Below are 21,103 nucleotides of genomic sequence, written 5' to 3'. Positions count from 1 at the left end.
TTTAAAAAATGGAAATGTTATGGTTATTCACAGTTACAGTTTTTTTGTGTTATTTTACATTTGACGTGTAAAATCACAGTCTATTTTTGTCATTTCATTGATATTTTCCTGTATCTTAAAAATACAGGAAAAAATCTGTCAAATAAACAGTGAAAATTCTGTTAAATTACAGATTATTTTTTTTTACAGTGCATAACGATAAACTGTGGTAAAATTCCAGATGGTTAGTATTACTGTGTAAATTCTAATTATCATGATAAGCATACTTGATTACCACACTTCAAAATCTATCTATCTATCTATCTATGAAAAAGAAACTAAAACAACTCAAACTTGATCTGGAAAATGGTCAAACAATGGCCATAAGGTGCTGTCTTTAATGCACATTTGTATGTTTTACGTTTACATGTTAATATTAGAATGTTTCTGATACAGAAAGTACATTGTGCCTATTATTTTAAGTCATTTATTTATTTATTTATTTTCAAAATACAACTTGGTTAAATTATTTCAGTGGGTGTATAAGTACTTTTTGAGGTTCATTTTGGTTTTTTGGTTTTCTTTATGGTTTATATCTTATTTATTATTATTTATTATTATTTAACACAGTTTTATGAAATAATGGTTATTTGAAGCATCCTAAAACCTTTTTTTTTTTTTTTTTTTTTTTTTTTTTTTAACTGTCTGATTATGGCAGATGTTAGTTCCTTTGGAAACTAGGAGAATTAGAAAAAATGTCGTGATATAACAAGATCCTGTTGTGATCAAATAAAAATGTGTTTTGTATTTTTGCATATTTCTGGTGTAATTTGATTCTTCCAGGAAATAATCTTTAAAAAAAACAAAGAAACAAACAAAACAGTGCCTTTTTAACAGTATCGTGATATATCGTGATATAGCGTGATATATCGTATCGTGATCCTAGTATTGTGATTTGTATTGTATTGCCACATTCTTGCCAATACACAGCCCTAATTATGGCGTATTCTGAGAAATGTTCGTCGGAAGTCTTGACCTTATATGTGCAAATGTCATGACATAACTAGTTATAAAATGAAACAAATTGAGAAGGAATTGAAACAGGTTGTAGAAATCCACTATTTTTGCTAAAAATAAATATAAAGATGTCTTTGCAGCACCTGGAGGGTTCAAATTCAAACTGTATGAACTATTAGAGTCCAAATACATAGAAAATATCAATTCTGCAATATATCGCGATATTTCGTTTTACAATACTGCATCGATATTAAAAAGTACTGTGACAATATTTTAAGGTATCTATTCAAATGCAGATATGACAGAGGTTCATTTTGTTTTTTTTTTGGTTTTATTTATGGTTTATATCTTATTTATTATTATTTAACACATTTTTATTAAATAATGGTTATTTGAAGCATCCTAAAAGCTTTTTTTTACTGTCTGACTGTGGCAGATGTTAGTTCCTTTGGAAACTAGGAGAATTAGAAAAAATGTTGTGATATAACAAGATCCTGTTGTGATCAAATAAAAATGTGTTTAGTATTTGTGCATATTTCTGGTGTAATTGGATTCTTCCAGGAAATAATCTTTAAAAAAAACAAATAAACAAACAAAACAGTGCCTTTTTAACAGTATCGTGATATATCGTGATATAGCGTGATATAGCGTGATATATCGTGTTGTGATCCTAGTATTGTGATTTGTATTGTATTGCCACATTCTTGCCAATACACAGCCCTAATTATGGCGTATTCTGAGAAACGTTTGTCGGAAGTCTTGACCTTATATGTGCAAATGTCATGACATAACTAGTTATAAAATGAAACAAATTAAGAAGGAATTGAAACAGGTTGTAGAAATCCACTATTTTTGCTAAAATGAATATAAAGATATCTTTGCAGCACCTGGAGGGTTCAAATTCAAACTGTATGAACTATTAGAGTCCAAATACATAGAAAATATCAGTTCGGCAATATATCGCGATATTTCATGTTACAATACTGTATCGATATTAAAAAGTACTGTGTTGATATTTTAAGGTTTCTATTCAAATGCAGATATGACAGAGGTTCATTTTGTTTTGTTTTTTTTTGTTTTATTTATGGTTTATATCTTATTTATTATTATTTAACACATTTTTATTAAATAATGGTTATTTGAAGCATCCTAAAAGCTTTTTTTTTACTGTCTGACTGTGGCAGATGTTAGTTCCTTTGGAAACTAGGAGAATTAGAAAAAAATGTTGTGATATAACAAGATCCTGTTGTGATCAAATAAAAATGTGTTTAGTATTTTTGCATATTTCTGGTGTAATTGGATTCTTCCAGGAAATAATCTTTAAAAAAAACAAAGAAACAAACAAAACAGTGCCTTTTTAACAGTATCGTGATATATCGTGATATAGCGTGATATAGCGTGATATATCGTGTTGTGATCCTAGTATTGTGATTTGTATTGTATTGCCACATTCTTGCCAATACACAGCCCTAATTATGGCGTATTCTGAGAAATGTTTGTCGGAAGTCTTGACCTTATATGTGCAAATGTCATGACATAACTAGTTATAAAACGTAACAAATTAAGAGGGAAATGAAACAGGTTGTAGAAATCCACTATTTTTGCTAAAATGAATATAAAGATATCTTTGCAGCACCTGGAGGGTTCAAATTCAAACTGTATGAACTATTAGAATCCAAATACATAGAAAATATCAATTCTGCAATATATTGCGATATTTTATTTCACAATACTGCATCGATATTAAAAAGTACTGTGTTGATATTTTAAGGTTTCTATTCAAATGCAGATATGACAGAGGTTCATTTTGTTTTGTTTTTTTTGTTTTATTTATGGTTTATATCTTATTTATTATTATTTAACACATTTTTATTAAATAATGGTTATTTGAAGCATCCTAAAAGTTTTTTTTTTTTTTTTTACTGTCTGACTGTGGCAGATGTTAGTTCCTTTGGAAACTAGGAGAATTAGAAAAAATGTTGTGATATAACGTTAGATCCTGTTCTGATCAAATAAAAATGTGTTTAGTATTTGTGCATATTTCTGGTGTAATTTGATTCTTCCAGGAAATAATCTTTTAAAAAAAATGAAGAAACAAACAAAAAAGTGCCTTTTTAACAGTATCATGATATATCGTGATATATCGTATCGTGATCCTAGTATTGTGATTTGTACTGTATTGCCACATTCTTGCCAATACACAGCCCTAATTATGGTGTACTCTGAGAAATGTTCGTCGGAAGTCTTGTCCTTATATGTGCAAATGTCATGATGTAACTAGTTATAAAATGTAAGAAATTAAGAAGGAAATGAAACAGGTTGTAGAAATCCACTATTTTTGTTAAAATAAATATAAAGATATCTTTGCAGCACCTGGAGGGTTCAAATTCAAACTGTATGAACTATTAGAGTCCAAATACACAAATAAATGAACCACAGACTAATAAAAGTGGGTTTAGCTAAATACAACCCCTTCAAGGAAAGTCTGTAGATGTAAAAATTTCCATAATGTAATTTAACTTCTTTCACTGTTATTATTTTACCGGTCTGGCCCACTTGAGATCACATTGGGCTGAATTTGGCCCCTGAACTAAACTGAGTCTGACAGCCCTGGTCTAAACAGAATCTGAGGTGTGAAAAAAAACAGTCCCTGTACTGAAACATATGAGGCTTTTATTACAATATCCAGTGGACGGTAGAGAAGATATATTGTGTAAGTGTAGAAATGTGAGAGGAAAAACCGTTGTAAAGTGAAGTGTTGATTATTAATGCATGTTGTTAACTTGCAGTTGCATTAGGGGAAAATTGGAGCTTGTATTATTCATGTATCCTTTGCTCTTAATCTCTTGGCTGAGACTCACAGACTTTCTCTGCACCGCCTTCTCACCCCCCCCCCCCCCCCATCCTCCCCATCCTTCCATCTCTTTTTTCCTCTTCCCTCTCCTCTCCTCTCTCTCTCCCTCTCCTCTCATCTCCTTCCCTCCCCTTCTTTCCTCCCCTCCTCTCCCCTCCCCCTCTTCCTCTCCTCTCCTCTTCCTCCTCCTCTTCCTCTCCTTTTCCTCTCCTTCTTCTTCTTCCTCCCCTCTTCCTCTCCTTCTTCCTCTCCTCTTCCTCTCATCTCTTCCCCTCCCCTCTTCCTCTCCTCTTCCTCTCCCCTCCCCTCCTCTCCTCCCCTCTCCTCACCCCTCTTCCTCTCCTCTCCTTCTTCCTCTTCCTCTCCTCCATTCCTCTCTTCTCCCCTCCTCTTCCTCTCCTCTCCTCTTCCTCTCCTCTCCTTCTTCCTCTTCCTCTTCCTCTTCCTCTTCCTCTCCTCCATTCCCCTCCTCTCCTCACCCCTCCTCCCCTCTTCCTCTCCTCTCCTTCTTCCTCTTCCTCTTCTCCCCTCTCCCCTCCCCTCCTCTCCTCACCCCCCCCCTCCTTCTCCCTCTCCTCTTCCAGAATGAGGTTTTCCCGGAGCCCCTGTTCACCTGGACTCGGGTGGGTGGTCGCCTGCTGGACGGCAGCACCGAGCGGGAGGGGAAGGAGCTGATTCTGGAGAGAGTTCCAGCCGAGCTCAACGGCTCCATGTACCGCTGCACCGCTCAGAACCCTCTGGGCTCCACGGATACGCACACTCGCCTCATAGTCTTTGGTAGGTGTGTTCGGTTTTGGCAACACGCTGGAGCTGGAGCATCTAATACATTTAACCAGTTCAACTGAAACTGCTTTTAAAAATTGATGAATTATTAAGAGAACGATGAATATGAAACACGCTTTTTTTTTGTGGCTCTACAACTTGGCTATGCAAGAATTATCTGGAGCACTTATACAATTACATTGTTAAATGTCATAGAAAATTACATAATTATACAAAAATCATTCCATGTATCCACAGTATCTTTGAAAAATAATTTGAGATTTGTGTGGCCACTTTATCTATGAATCATTAATGCAGCTAAGTGTGTGATTAATAAGAGATTGTATCCCTAATTGGCTTAACAACGTATTCTTTGTGAGGCTGCACTTAGTAAGTGTAACAGTTACCCTTACTTAGATAATAGTTCTATTATCTAGTGACTATTTCATCAATGGCTTGTCGTGTATTGTGCTCTCTCACTTAAACATCTACAGCTAAGAGTTCCATCAAAGAACCGTTATGGAATCAAACGATCTGTGTTGTTGAAAGTGAAAGAAAAAAAAACAAGGTAGTGTTTTGATAGAAACCCGCAAGTCACGTGTTTACAGGAGTTGATGTGGGAGATGGATGGCTTACAGGCTCTGTTATAAGTGTGTGTGTGTGTGTGTGTGTGTGTGTGTGTGTGTGTGTGTGTGTGTGTGTGTGCTGCTCCTTGGATCTGTTTACTCCAGACAGCCTTGGAAAAACTGAGATGTTTCATTAGAGGTTCTTAGCAAACAAGCAGTGCAGTTTTAAAGAACTTTCATTATTAATGAGAAAAATTCTGCTGTAGCGCAATGGACAAAGACACCTTTAGACACTGACAATACTTTCATATGTTTATTGTATTTTTTTAGGGTGGTCCAAAAACATTTTTTTTAAGATTCTCTGGATTAGAACCCTTGTTGAGCCGCATTATGTAATAAAGTCCCATTATGTAATAAAGGTTTGAAATGTAATAAGAATGTCACAGCGTCTTGTAATAAAGCCGCATTATGTAATAAACTGATGCATTTTGTAATAAACTACATCAATGCATTATATAATAATTTTTTTCACATTATGTTTTAAGTTATTACAATTTGAGAAATTTATTACTTCCTGGCTAACTTTCATCCATGCTACAATATGTTAAAGTGATGGGACTTTTGGCTCTTTGAAGGGAGCCGTTCAATCAGGAGCCGTTCAAAAGACTGGCTCTTTTATGTTTTTTGCATTATTTTGAAACACCAATGTTTTAATGACTAAATAGGTTACATGTGATGATTGACATTACATTTTAAAGGTGTTTAATTGGCACGGCAGTAAATATTATCTTACCGTAAAAAAAAAAAGAATAGTTAGTTCAAATGTGTGGTCTAAATACATGACATGAGAGGTGACATTACACTCAAAAAACTGAAACGTTGACTTCAATTAAATTTATTTTGTCAACAGGTTCCACGTAAATGTATTATGTTAGTTGAAAGCAAAAAGGTTAAGTTCATCTAACTTAATTTTAGATGAACTTAACATTTTTGCTTTCAACTAACATAATACATTTATGTGGAACCTGTTGACAAAATAAATTTAATTAAAGTCAACGTTTCAGTTTTTTGAGTGTAGGCAAATGCTGGAATTTGACCAAAAACATCACAGTACATTATGTGGACTAGTCTGTAGCCTAAAAATGAAGAAGAAAATAAAACATTTTCTTCTGAAATAACATGTTATTCTCCTCAAAACAAGAACAATAATTGTGTGTAAACATACGGAAAAAATTGAAAAAAACACAACAGTGATTAATCACCGACGACACACTTGCACAATCATCGTCACTTTCAATCGTAGATTTCGTATCATCTGTGACTGTGACATTTGGCCTGAGCTGTTCCACCAGTACAGTCGGGTGCTCAGGGTACGTTTACACGGCAACACTCCGCAAAGATTTCTCCTTTGCGTTATAAAATCATTCCGCGTTAAGATGAAGCCGCTATGATAACGATCTGCGTTAACATGAGTCCGCGAGGACGGCTGAATACGCTGTTGTGGCCATGCCAGACCAGTAGCTGGCAATGTAGAGCTGTAGTGAAACAGTGGCGGTACCTGCGCACAAACGATTTCCGGTTTAGACAGCCTTTAAATGAGGAGAAGAAGAAGAAGAAGAGGAGGAGGCGGACAATACTATTTACAAACAACAGTGGCGATTGGTCGTACAAAGACGCAGGACTTCTTTGTCTGGACAGACGAGCTGAGCACAGTTAGCAGCACGTATGTTGTTCTGAAACCGGCCATTGTTGTTGTGGTTGTTCCTTTTTTTTCTGCAGCTTTATTGTGTCATAGAGGCTGGCAAACCAGCTTGGAGGCGCATTACCGCCACCAACTGGCCTGGAGTGGGTTAACTGGCGGTTCTTGGCTGCGCGCGCATGCGGTGACGTCATATTTTACCCCGGAACGCTCCGACTCGCATTAACACGGAGCTGGAATGCGGAGCGTATCGATGACATTCCACCCTGGACCCCGGTATCAAAAGTTTCCGGATTCAGGCACTCTAGGCACCGTTTCCATGTTAACAGAAGGCTAATCCGCCATGAAATCTTCCCGGAGTCGACTGAATCCGACGCCGTGTAAACGGCCCCTCAGTTTTCAAATGGTGGTGCAAATTATTCATTGACCCAGACTTGAAAGATATATTTTTTTGCAAGTATTGCAAGTTGCATGCCCATCTTTTCTTTCTGAAAAGTGCATCCAAATACTCCTCTTTTTTCTTTGGCTCATTACTCACAGGTGGTCACTCACTCACTCTCAAACTTTTCTCTGGTTTGGACCAGTCTTCCAGCTCCGCCTCCTCCAGTATGCTCACCTCACGCTTCAAACTGTTGTTTTTTTTTTTGCTAACTTCTTGCCATGAGACATGCGCAGTACGCAAGCACTCTTTTTTTTTCTGCTTGTTGAGCCGCATTATGTATTAAATTCCCATTATGTAATAAAAGTTAAAAATGTAATAAGAATGTTACATCATCTTGTAATAAAGCCGCATCATGTAATAAAGTGACGCATTTCATAATAAACTACGTCAACGCATTATATAGTAAATTTTTTCACATTATGTAGTAAGTTATTACAATTTGAGAAATTTATTACAAAATGCACTTGACACATTTTTATTTTTATTTTTTTTAAAATTAGTAACACGGTTCATTATGTTATGACAATCCAAATTAATATAATTTCAGAGCAATTTAGAAGAAATTAGTCACAGGAGCTACAGGTAATGGAATCAGAACTTTAACCACACAGTTTAAAGATTAATTTAGCACATTGTTATTATATTGCCGTGTCAGTTGTGTCTGATACAGTATCTTATGATCTTGGAAAAATGTATGTTGACACCCTTAGATTGAACAGCAAACATTTACTGTGTGTTTTATCAATTTATGTCGCAGAGATAAGCTCCAGTCCATACGTGAACACTCTTCCCCATCCCTCCGCACCTCCCTCGAATGTGTCAAGTGCATTTTGTAATAAATTTCTCAAATTGTAATAACTTACTACATAATGTGAAAAAATTTACTACATGATGCATTGAGGTAGTTTATTACAAAATGGGTCAATTTATTACATAATGCGGCTTTATTACAAGATGACGTGACATTCTTATTACATTTTGAACTTTTATTACATAATGGGAATTTATTACATAATACGGCTCAACACTGCTTGAACATTCTCCTCCTGCCCAATGCCTCCCCAGTGACGCTAAACTGACAGGCAATTGGACACTCCCTCCTTTAAAAAAAAAAAAAAAAAAAAAAAGAATGGCTCTTTACAAAGACTCGGTTCCCATTGTTCATTTCAAAGAGCCGTTCAAAAGCTTCGATTCGTTCGTGAACGTCACATCACTAATATATTAAGGTGAATAATTACACAAAACACTTTATATTGCAAAAGATTTTAATTTAACCCTTTCATGCACGAATTATGAGAACCTTAATCAAAATTTTTTCCTGAGTGTTTTTATTCCTTATTCTTTAGGCACGAAAAAAAACAATGCGATTAAAAATTTTCTTCTGAAAAATAAATAATAATAATTTTTTTTAAAAATAACAATAATAATTTAAAAAAAAAAAAACATAAAAAAATAATAATGAAAAAAAAAAAAAAAAAAATCTTATGAACCTATTTTTCATGAAGTTGCAAAAATGTCCACTCAGCTGGACATCACACGTTTAATTTTTGACACAGAAATATGTATTTACTGATAAATTGTGTGAAAACTATGGGGAGGGCTTGTGATTCTGGGGCTTTATGCTCAGGAGAGATCTACATAATGTTACCAATTCATGCCAGAAAAGATATGTAGTGTTAAAACTTTAATAAAGATGTGTGTAAAAAAAAAACAAACAACAACAACAACAACAACAACAACAACAATGAAAAGAACAATAAAATCCATGAATATACAAGAGAACAGCTGTAGAATAGCTGTCCACTGTAGTGACCAGTGTGCATGAAAGGGTTAAATCAACTTGGAATTGAGTCCAATGAACTGATGATGTTAAGTTTAATGATTATACAAAGCAATTGACATTGAAACAAATTTTAAGTTAAACTTAGCATTTAGTGTGTTGTACTTAAAATAGCAATTCCATTCAAATCAAGCATTTAACCCTTTCATGCATAGAGGTCACTACAGTGGACACCTATTCTCCAGCTGTTCTCTTATATGTTCATGGGTTTAATTGTTTCAGTTCCATGTCCTCCTGAGACCCAGCAATGTATTTTTGTCCTTTTTAGGGGACAAAAATTTGATAGTTTCACAAAAAAAAAAAAAAAAGCTTTTCGTTGCAAAGGACATTCTATAAAAAATAAATAAATGAAAATAATTTTAAAAATGTATCCGAAAAAACTGTTGCACTATGCAGTTTCCAATCAAGATGACTGTTTAATGTAAAAAAGCTAAAAATGTTCACTTTCCTGGGTCTCAGGAGGATAGCAGCCAACACAGTGGACGCTCATGCATCATCTACACTGACATTCAGACCATTACTATAACATTGCTGTTCTTGATAAACCTGATCTGCACTAAAATGTTTGAGTGGAAATCAACTGCTAATTTTGTCAAACAATTTTTTTTTTTTTTTTTTTTTTTTGTCGTATTATCTCCATAACTAGCATTAGGATTTGATAAAATGTGTGAAAACATGAGATTAGCTGCATTAAAAAAAAATTATTTCATAGTTTTTACACAGTATATGACTTGATGATGATGGATTTTAAATACATTTGTCTTTGCTTCCAAAATTAAATGCATGGTGTCCAGCTGAGTGGACATTTTTGTAACTCCATGAAAAATAGATTCATAAAAAAAAATTCAATCGCATTGTTTTTTTGTTTTTTTTTCATGCCTAAGGAGGAATAAAAACACTGAGGAAAAAAAATCTTGATTAAGGTTAAGTTCAATACACTCAAGTTTTCATTACTCATTACTTTAAGGTAACGAGTTACCTGAGATTTTTTTTAAGTAAACTCAACTTATCCGGTCTTACAGAGTGTACACTTTTTGAATTTACAAGCAGTCATATAAAGTTATCAGTCAGATGGATATAAATTCAGTGGTCCAGCTACTTTAAACTCATGCAAATACAATCGGATATGTGTAATATGGTAATATTAAATCATTATCTTCATAGACTAGGTAGTGTAGTTCTAGTTATTATCTGGTAAATGAGAGAATTTATGAGGATCTAGTTGTAAAAGGCTCCAGCGAGCCTCAGTCTCACATTGGTCATTAATTAAGGCTGAACTGCAAAATGAGTTTTAAAACCCATCAAAGCATGTGAGAGAACCCACCAGTCTTTTTTAGATATAATAATTTTCTGTTGTGTACTTCAGTAGTGGTGCCAGATCCTGTTGCAAAGCAGATGTTAATTTCAATGCAAACATTTCTGCTCAGTCTTATCTTTTATGGTTGGTCATATTCGAATAAAGATTTCATAAACATCTATGAACAGACAAGTGGTGTCTGAAAACCCCAGGCTATACGACAGAAAGATCAAGTTAGATGCTAAATTCCATGTGGGCAAGGGTTTTCCCATACAATTCAAATCATGAAAGAGACACAGAAGGAATATAAAAAGACACCGAATGTGTGTGGCGCACATTCTGCCCTGCAGCGCCGTATTAATAGAAATCAGGTTAACACTGATCAACTCTGAGACAAAAGAATATAGGCTATTCAGTTTGAAACCTCCCACCAGAAATACTTGTGCGAGCAGGGTGTCACAAATGTACAAATTACTGGGCGGGTCTAATAAGAGCCCACTTTAAGGGGAAAGTGCCACTTCAGAGAGGCGTTACCTTGGGAGGCGTTTTGCTAGGAAGAGCACTAATGTCTATTTAACACCCTGATGCACCCTCAGGTGTCATCGGCTACGTGCCTAGTATGGCCCATCTGTCTGCCTGCTCCTTGTAGATTGGTTCCACTCACACTTAGGGGAAGTAAATGGTGATTAAGCGACCTTGGCACCGTCCCCCGTGGCCTTGAGATGAGACACTTCTCTCTGCCGGGGGACGATGAGATAGAAGTATTTGGGGGCTCTGCTCGCTTGGCAAAGTGTTCAATATATATCATCAGGAATAATAGAGTGTAATGACGGCTAGGTATAAAGAGTCTCCACCAGCAATGAGCAGCGTTCACGTCTTGATGATGTACGTCTTTTGCCATCCTCAGTGATAATACCCTCTGAGATTACTGCGAAGTGAGTCAGCACCGAGTAGCCAAGTAGTGGCACACATACAAGCAGAAAGCTCAAACTGCGTATACATGCAGAAAAACACAGATGTGTATTCTTGTCGGCTAAAATTGACTTAGAGGGTCAAATAAGTGGCCATTGTTGTCAAAAAAAAAATGATAAAAAGCTGTAAGAAATGAATAAAACTGTTTTGAAATAATGCTAATCTATTTGTGCACAGACTACTGGTATTATTTGACAGTGGAAGCTCTATTTTCAGAAATATTGGATTTTGAATTGCACGTGTATGTGAAAACGTTTGCTGGTGGACGGACGTGACATTACCCATGATGCTCCGGTCAGTACCAGCACTGTATTAGTAATAAACTTACATACTTACTATTGCTAATTCTCCTCTTATTCATAAATGTTAGTATTGTGGATCTAAAACAATAACAGCTGACACAAAAACACAAAATGTGTCAGTGGACGGATGTGACATGGTTGTTACGGATCCCATCATACTGATGCTCTGCAGCCATGTCAGCGTTTACACTAATGATCCCTGTGCAAAAACTAGGATCAGAATTATTTATTGTATAGTTTATCATCATACTAAAGAGGAAATAACAATATAGAATTGTTATTTCTTTATAAAAATGCTTATTATTAGAAAACTGCTGATTTAAAACAGGGGTCTGCAACCTGTGGCTCCTGGGCCAAATGTGGCTCTTCAGCCTCCCTTTACGGCTCCCATTGTCAAAAAACATAGGAACATTTTGAAATGAACTGAATGAGTCATTACTTTTTAACATTATTATAGGCCTAAATCTATTCTGACGTTGTCCATCTGCAAAAATGCACAGGCTATACACGGAATACACACATTTTTTGACAGCATATAAACCAAAATGTATTATTTTCTTGCCAAATTCAAGATACAATACAGGATACTCAATTTGCATTTGTTTGTAGTCTGTCTGTTTAAAAGTCAGCCTCTACATGAACGTTGACCATTTTCTCAATCACACAGTTATGTTTTGGCAATAGTGTCCATCATTAAAAAAAAAAAAAAAAATCATACAAATTTTGAACATTTTCTTTATTGTAGTTAATAATTTCATAAATGCACCACACATTGCTTTATTGTAATGGAAGTACAAAGTTAAATAGCAAACTAATCACAAATAGGCTACAGCAGAGCAGCCACCTCATGGTCAAATGTAAATGGGTTTGAATAGTTTTTTCATGGCTCCAGTTAGATTTCTTTCTTCTTTTTCGAGACTAAAATTGCTCTTTAGGTTGTAAAGCTTGCCGACCCCTGATTTAAAAAGTGACGTGTGACATTCTTCATGTATGTATTGGTGTAACACAAGCAGGATGGATCAGCACCATACTCCATATTGATCCTGTAAAAATAAAACATGTGATATGTAGTATAGAATCTGGTAAGAAAAATTGGGGAATCTAAAAGAATAGAATATTTGTTTTTCAGGTAAATTCAGTTCAAATATAACTTGGCCATTTGTGACATGAAAATATAGCATTAATTGGGATGAAATTGGACATTTTTGAGCTGAAAACATAGTTCATATGAGCATCAGCATGTTGAACAGAACTGAAATCCTGTAAATTTGCATAACTTGCATTTACCAACACAAAGTTCCTTTGGGGATTCACTTATGCCGCGTTTCCATTACGTGGAACCAGCTCAACTCGGCTCGGCTCGACTCTGTATTCCTGGAGACCGTTTCCATTACAAGACACTACTGACTTTACAGTACCTGAATGTGGCGCGTTATTTCCGTGTCGTCTGCTCAGAGAGTTGCTGATAAACTCGCTCGTTGCGTGTTGTCTCGTCTGAATTTTTACGTCGGCCACCAAAGACTGAATCTCCTCGACCGACCATGGCGTAGTTTTGGGCTTTTATCATGTGGATTAATGTACCGCTATATTTACTGTCCACTTCTGCATCTGTTTTTTGTAAAACGGTGGGTCACAGAGAAAACTGTCTGACCAATCAGTGGTCTGCAGTGTTTACACATCACGGTTTAGTATCGCTTGGAACGTCAGCGGAGGTGATACAAAAAACTAGTACCGGGTACCAGATTCCAGGTCCCTTTTCGTAATGGAAACACAAAAAGGCTGAGCCGAGTCGAGTCAAGTCGAGTCGGTACCACGCAGTGGAAACGCGGCATTATATTGATTTCTTATGCACAACGACATAAATAAGACCTCTAAGCAAATTTTAGCTGATATACATGCAGAAAAACACAGGTATGCATTCATATGCAAATTCTGAGAGGAAGATAAACAAGCATACACACACTAATTTCTCTGCGTCTCTCAGAGGAGCTGCAATGTTAATATGGGTGCAATGAGGCCAGGGAAGTTTCACACTGTATGTGCAGCTTCCACCTGCTCACACGTGTCGTCGAACATCCAGAAATAGTTCACAAAGTGGAATTTAGGGGTGTTGCTAATACTTTGTAAGCCCTTACGCTCTTTCCTTTGCAATTACTTTATCCCTCTGAGAGCTCTGCAAATACATTGTCAGAGTGTATTGTGCAGCGTAGACATCAGTGCTACTTATTAAAGGTAGAGTCAATTTCTCAAACCTCGCTCCCAGACTGTCTGGCTACAGCTGGAGTTTCCTGGTCTCGCTGGTGCTCGAAGCGTCCTGGTTGTTCTGGTGCAGTGCACTGTGTTCCCAGTTCCATTAAAAGCCCAGTCTGTCTCATTGGGGATGTGCCATTTTACATGCACTTCAGGAACTGTGGAGTCCAGCTTCATTAGAAAACGATTACCTCTGTCACACATCACAATGTTTATCTCTTTTTTTTGTCTCAGTCTTTTTCTCTGGGTGTCCTCTGTCTTCATTCTTGTATATTTCCACTGTTTATTAACCCTCCGGTATTCCGTCCAGCAAGGCCCTTACTAAGCACCAAGTTGTGGAATAATGTCAAAAAAATTTTCATACAGTTTGCTTTTAATTCTTTTACACTTTTTTTTTATATTTCATCAACTTAAGCTGTAAATAAAAATACCAAATACTCAATAACTGTCACATTTTTTAACCCTTTAAATGCTGTGTTTGTAATGTAAACAAACCATTTTTTGGATGCAAAAAACACACAAAAATATATTTTTTTTCAATATATTACATAAAAAGTGGATCACATGTTATTTGAGTTTTGCAGCCTGGCATACACACACACACACACATATATATATATATATATATATATATATATATATATATATATATATATATATGTATATATATATATATATATATATATATATATATATATATATATATGTATATATATATTTATATATATATATATATATATATATATATATATATATATATATATAATTAACCCATCACATGTAAATTTCCCATGTAATTTTATTACATAAGTTTAATGTAAAGAGTTGCATTTAATACAATGTTTTTTCTATCATATTGAGTCAATATAAATAAATTAAATACCTTCAGTCAGATTTGCTTTAGTTAATGCAAACTTTTACATAAACTGTGTTTGACTGTGATGCTCAGCCTTTTTATGTGATCTAGTAAATAAAGTTTACTTTATTTGTTTAGATTCACTTTATACTAAGCATATTCACATTATGTTTGACTTTTTCGGATAAATAAACTTTAAATTTCATATATTTCAGTTACATTTTACTTTAAAATATTACTTCATGTTTATTAGAGCCAAGAATCATTTTTTGTGTATGTCAATGATTAACTCCAACATCGGTTAATTTGCATTATTATTTTTGGCACTAGGTCAAATGTTCAAAAATACTAGCATCTGTCACCAAGTGTATGAAAAATGCACACCTATAAATCAAACTATTAAATATTATATATTGATTTATTTTTCTGCTCTAATTTGATTTTATTTTTGTAAATCAAGGTCAGCCCTAATCATACATATCAAATGGAAGAAATAGTGGCACACTTGGGAGACAGATGCTAGTCTTGTAATCTTTTTTTTTGTTTACAATGTGCACATTTTAGTTGGTGGCCAGAATTTTAAAGATCATGCAAAAATGAACAACTTTTGAATTCTAACCGTATTTAAATTGTGAAAAATAATATGAAGTTTTTTAAAACAAAGTGCAAAGTGTGCCTAAAATTCGCACCCAGATACCGGAGAATTAACCTGTTTAACCCTGACCATATTTTCAGGGGAAAAACGCCTAAACAGACATACCCAAAGTAAATGAAGAATTACTTCACAATAATAAGGTTCATATGGATGTTCTTGGTGTCTATGGACATTTAGAGACCTCACAGAATCTATTCCCATTGTCTAAAATATTGTATCTATTACTATGCCTGACTAAACTGTAATGAACTAAAAGAGAAATTGGAATTTTTTATCCTCGCCTGTTTTTTTTCGGCTGGATTGATGATGATATGCATAAATGAATTGTTCGTGTCGGAGATTTTTAATAGCATATATTTCACCCCACAAAGATTAAATATCATGTTTGAACATTAAAGTTTGCACTAAAATACACTTTTGATGTACTTTTATTAACATTAGAGTCTAAACGTCCAGCAGACTGGACTACTGTAATGCACTCCTTACAGGTCTCCCAAAAAGCACCACAGACAGACTTCAGCTGATTCAGAACTCTGCAGCAAGGTTATGAACCAAAACCAAGAAGAGAGAGCACATTACTCCAGTGTTGGTTTCCCTGCACTGGCTACCGGTAACCTACAGAATTGATTTTAAGATACTACTCACGTATAAAGCTCTAAATGGAACCGGACCAAGTTACATTGCAAACTCACTGATCGATTATGTACAAACTAGAACACTGAGGTCATCAAACGCAGGGTTACTAGCAACTCCCAGAAATATTACAAAGAAAATGGGGGACGCAGCCTTTACTAACTATGCACCAAAGTTATGGAATACAATTCCAACAGACATTAGAGAAGCCAGTTCACTGAATATATTTAAAACCAAATTAAAAACATTTTTATTCTCATTAGCCTTTGAAAGGAGATAAAAATGGGGTCACAATTCAGGAACCAGGAATGTGCGCTGTTTTTATTTTTATTTTATTTTATTGTATTTCTGTTTTTATTTTTTATTTTATTGTATTTCAAATTTCATCTTATTTCTTGCACTTCAAAAATTCTATGCATAATCAAATATTTTAATGTGCGCTGTTTTTATTTTTATTTTATTGTATTTCTCTCAAATTTCATTTTATTTCTTGATGTATAATCAAATCTTAATGTATTTTAATATTGTATTTTTTCAATCAATGTGAAGCACTTTGGGCTACAATTTCTGTATGAAAGGTGCTATACAAATAAAGTTTATTATTATTATTATTATTATTATTATTATTATTATTATTATTATTATTATTATTATAAACTTTGAGCAAAAGTTGAAAAAAAAACATTCATTGTCCTGATTTATTATATTTTTATAGTAGATGAATATTAATATAATTTTTTTGGCCCGCTGGTGGGCTAATAGGGCTAAAGGGGTTTTAATTTAGTCACTCTGTTTTCTCAGTTTTTGATTGTTGCTCTGTTGACCTTCTTTCTCTGTTTTCCCACAGAAAATCCAAGTATGATGAAAAACACACAGAATCAAAACAGTAAGTATTTCACACACTGAAGTTATGGCTTTTCATAATAATTCATTTCATGATTCCTGCTTTATCACTTGATCATCACATTACCAGAAACGCTGTCTACCATACGAGCGATGCTGCAGTCTGTTCACTCAGGAAATGTGTGCAGAAATCTGGCACAGATCAGGGAAACAAATTCTGTGGGAGACTGCGGGTTCAATATTCAGAGTATTGACAGGTGGACGTTTCTTATTCTGTCCTCAATGCATTGCCCCAGAAAGACAGCATGAGAGTGATTCAGTCAGGATTAATCTATGCCGATGTTCAGCAGCAGCAGCAGCAGCAGCAACAAACCTCCTCCAATGACTAACCGAGCCTGTCACTTTTAGTTGAGTGTGAGATTATTGGTATTTCATATGTGCACTGGTGGCTCATTTGCGGCTTCTGAGATTATCATATGTAAAGATGACGGATTGTCAGAACGAGCTGCAGGGCTGTGACAACCACCTTTCCATCTCTTCCTGTTTTTTTCTGCCACTCCTTGTCCTTTTTCCTTGAGCCTTTGTGTCTGTCTTTCCTTTCGCTCTTTCTCAACTTTTCACATTCATTTATCATCTCTATTACCTCTTCTGTCTCTTTTTTCACCTCTTTGTTCCACCGTCCTTCCATTTAGCTTTTTATCACATTTATATTTCTTTTATTTCCTCCTCAGTTTCATTAACAATCTCAGATTTTGATGGAGATTTGCAGGCACTTATTAGCCCGGCACATAGGTCATAAAGTGAAAATTGAATCAAATATTACTCTGATAATCATCACAGCTCATTCAAACTAGAGCTTCTAATGGATTCTTACAAGAGCTTCAACTAAGGTTATTTTGTTGAATAATAATGTTGCTTTTATAAATGTGCAGGACTTGTTTATTTCATTATACATTTCATTTTATGTAATTTCTTTTTTTTTTGCTACATTCTAATTAGAGTGCTCTTTCATTTGTTGTTTTTGTATACATCCATATATGTATAAATATATACGTATAAATGTAAATGTGTCTCTATAGGTCTACAGGGTGGGGAAGCAAAATTTACAATGAACATTTAGTTGATTTTTCTCAGCAGACACTATGTCAATTGTTTTGAAACCAAACATATATTGATGTCATAATCATACCTAACACTATTATCCATACCTTTTCAGAAACTTTTGCCCATATGAGTAATCAGGAAAGCAAACGTCAAAGAGTGTGTGATTTGCTGAATGCACTCGTCACACCAAAGGAGATTTCAAAAATAGTTGGAGTGTCCATAAAGACTGTTTATAATGGAAAGAAGAGAATGACTATGAGCAAAACTATTACCAGAAAGTCTGGAAGATACTATTAAAGAAGAATGGGAGAAGTTGTCACCCGAATATTGAGGAACACTTGCGCAAGTTTCAGGAAGTGTGTGAAGGCAGTTATTGAGAAAGAAGGAGGACACATAGAATAAAAACATTTTCTATTATGTACATTTTCTTGTGGCAAATAAATTCTCATGACTTTCAATAAACTAATTGGTCATACACTGTCTTTCAATCCCTGCCTCAAAATATTGTAAATTTTGCTTCCCCACCCTGTATATGTTTATACTTGGAAAAAAAAAAAGGAAAGGTAAATTGTAGGGATGCACCGATCCGATACCAGCCTTGGGCATCGGCTCCGATATTCAGTTTGTGTACTTGTATTCATATTCGTGAAAGTAATCCGATACACTGCACCGATACCACTTACGGCCGTATGACATTCACAGTTCAGTGCAGCAGGTACGCGACGGTGGAATAATGTGTGTAGAGTGTGAAGAGTGTGGAGATTTTTCATAATAAATGACAGTGACAAAAGTAACACTGACTGCAAGTAATGTTACAGACATAGACAGATACGGACGCAGCGTTCTGTCCGTCCTCTGCGTACATTCCATCCGTTTTTCAGGTGCTGGCGGATGCGTACTCAGACGGAGAATACCAGCGGAATTGTGGAGGTAGAGGATCTGTTCAAAGAGCGATTGTGTGAGTTAGAGAAAAACTACTGACACATTTAGGACAACAACCCAGGGATGGGCCAGTTTCCATCCTACTTATGATACTATGGAGACACGGAGCGGTGTGGACTGCCACCAGCAGAAGGGAAAATGAAACTTCTCACTCATTTCTCTTTTCTCTTCCTGCTGAAGTTAAGCTTTTAAACCTTACCAGTGAAAACGCTGCAATATTAGTATCACATTAGTGTTATCTCTGTCATCTCCATGTTTGTTATTACTGACTTTCTTCTTCTTCTTCTTCTCAATAATCTTTCCTCTTCTTCGTGGTATTTGTCCAGTATGGTTAATTCAGAGCGGCGCCCCCTGGTGGATTAATTGACAAACGCTCATTCCAACACATTAAATGTCATTAGCAGCACTTTGTTCCGGTCAGACTAATGACAACGACAATAAAGCACATTTACAAAAGGAACTAACAACTGGAATGGAATTATTAAGTACTAGTATCGGTACTCGGTATCGGCAAGTACTCAAATGTAATGCCGCGTTTCCACTGCGTGGTATCGGCTCGACTCGACTCCTCGGCCTTTTTGCGTTTCCATTATGAAAACGGACCTGGAATCTGGTACCCGGTACTAGTTTTTTGGTATCACCTCCACCGAGGTTCCAAGCGATACTAAACCGTGACGTGTAAACACTGCAGAACACTGATTGGTCAGAGAGTTGTCTCTGTGACCCGCCATTTTACAAAAAACAGATGTGGAAGTGGACAGTAAATATAGCGGTAGGTTAATCCACATGATAACAGCCCAAAACTACACCACGGTCAGTCGAGGAGATTCAGTCTTTGGTGGCCAACGTAAAAATTCAGACAAGACAACACGCAACGAGCGAGTTTATCAGCAACTCTCTGAACAGACGACACGGAAATAACGCACCGCATCACTATGATGTCCAGGTACTTAAAGTCAGTAGTATCCTGGAATGGAAACGGACTCCAGGAATACCGAGTCGAGCCAAGCCGAGTCGAGCTGGTTCCATGTAGCGGAAATGCGGCATTATTACTCGTACTCGGCCTGGAAAAAAGTGGCATCGGTGCATCCCTAGTAAATTGTAATTCTGTAATTGGAAGTGTTGTAGTTTTCTTCAATTAAAAATATTGGGGGAAAAAAAATGTGCAGGACATTAAACCAAGCAAGAATCGATAAACACCTGTAATGTAATACATTTTACACTGAGCTAATGTTGATGAACTGTAAAATGTATTTGAATGGCATAATTGCATAATGTATAATCCCTTGTGCATGTGTGTGATGCTCATATTTGCTCCATGGTAGAATGTGAACAGCTTCCTAAGCAGATGGCAAGCAGAGCTGTCTTTAAACAGAACTGTCCTTGTCATGTGATATTTGAACAGCCTTGTGTTCTGACAAAGGCCTTACCGTTTTCTCATTTTTCACATTCGCTTTTTGTCCTCAACTTAAGATACATCTCATCTTTCACTGCGTTTCCTCACTAATCATGTCTTTAAGTTTTCCATTTGCTCTATATTTTCATCCTCTCTTCCTTCACCTTTTCCATCTCTGCTAGTCGTATCTTAGGGATACAAATTTGAATATGCAAATGCTGTGGTGAGCGCAAGAGCAGGTGTGTCATAGCAAGGACAGAATCAGGTCAGCGTGGACGCACAGACATGCCTTGCATGCAAGTCAAATTGGTGTACAACATGGCCCCCAGAGGTCACCACACACACGCCCTATCACTTAATGGTCGAATACGCAGCTCCTCGCCCAGTGCAGACTGGAAGGATTACTTCTGTCACTCAATCAAGACTGCAGCAGACAAGAAAAATATGTTTCCCATGAAAGGTTATATTCATTCATCTTTGTCAAAATTCTAGTTTTTCAGGCAACTTGTCAAGTCACATTGAATGTGTCAATGAACTGAAATTATTTAAATGTCTGAAACTGAGGACAAAAATGTGACGTGTGTTCTGCCACATAATGCTGTACCTGTCAGTCTGGGCTGCCCAAAGACTTTTTACCTTCATTGTGGAGAAATGCAAGATTTTTGGCTGAGACTAGGGCTGTTAGAAAATATTG

At 35.8% G+C, this 21,103-nt stretch overlaps 1 protein-coding gene across 1 annotated transcript in view; it reads left to right on the top strand.

Annotated features, from left to right (window-relative positions):
• The window catches only part of igsf21a (immunoglobin superfamily, member 21a), a 747,424-nt gene that overhangs the window by 717,166 nt on the left and 9,155 nt on the right, over positions 1–21,103 (top strand). The window contains exons 9-10 of the mRNA XM_030134531.1: positions 4,435–4,627; positions 16,972–17,010. Of these exons, the coding sequence (XP_029990391.1) occupies positions 4,435–4,627; positions 16,972–17,010 (232 nt within the window). The remainder of the gene's footprint in view (positions 1–4,434; positions 4,628–16,971; positions 17,011–21,103) is intronic.

The sequence above is a fragment of the Sphaeramia orbicularis genome, chromosome 5 (genome assembly GCF_902148855.1).
Source record: "Sphaeramia orbicularis chromosome 5, fSphaOr1.1, whole genome shotgun sequence".
NCBI classification, from domain to species: domain Eukaryota; kingdom Metazoa; phylum Chordata; class Actinopteri; order Kurtiformes; family Apogonidae; genus Sphaeramia; species Sphaeramia orbicularis.
Note: the sequence above shows the minus strand (reverse complement) of the source record. Positions and strands in the feature narration are given on the sequence as shown.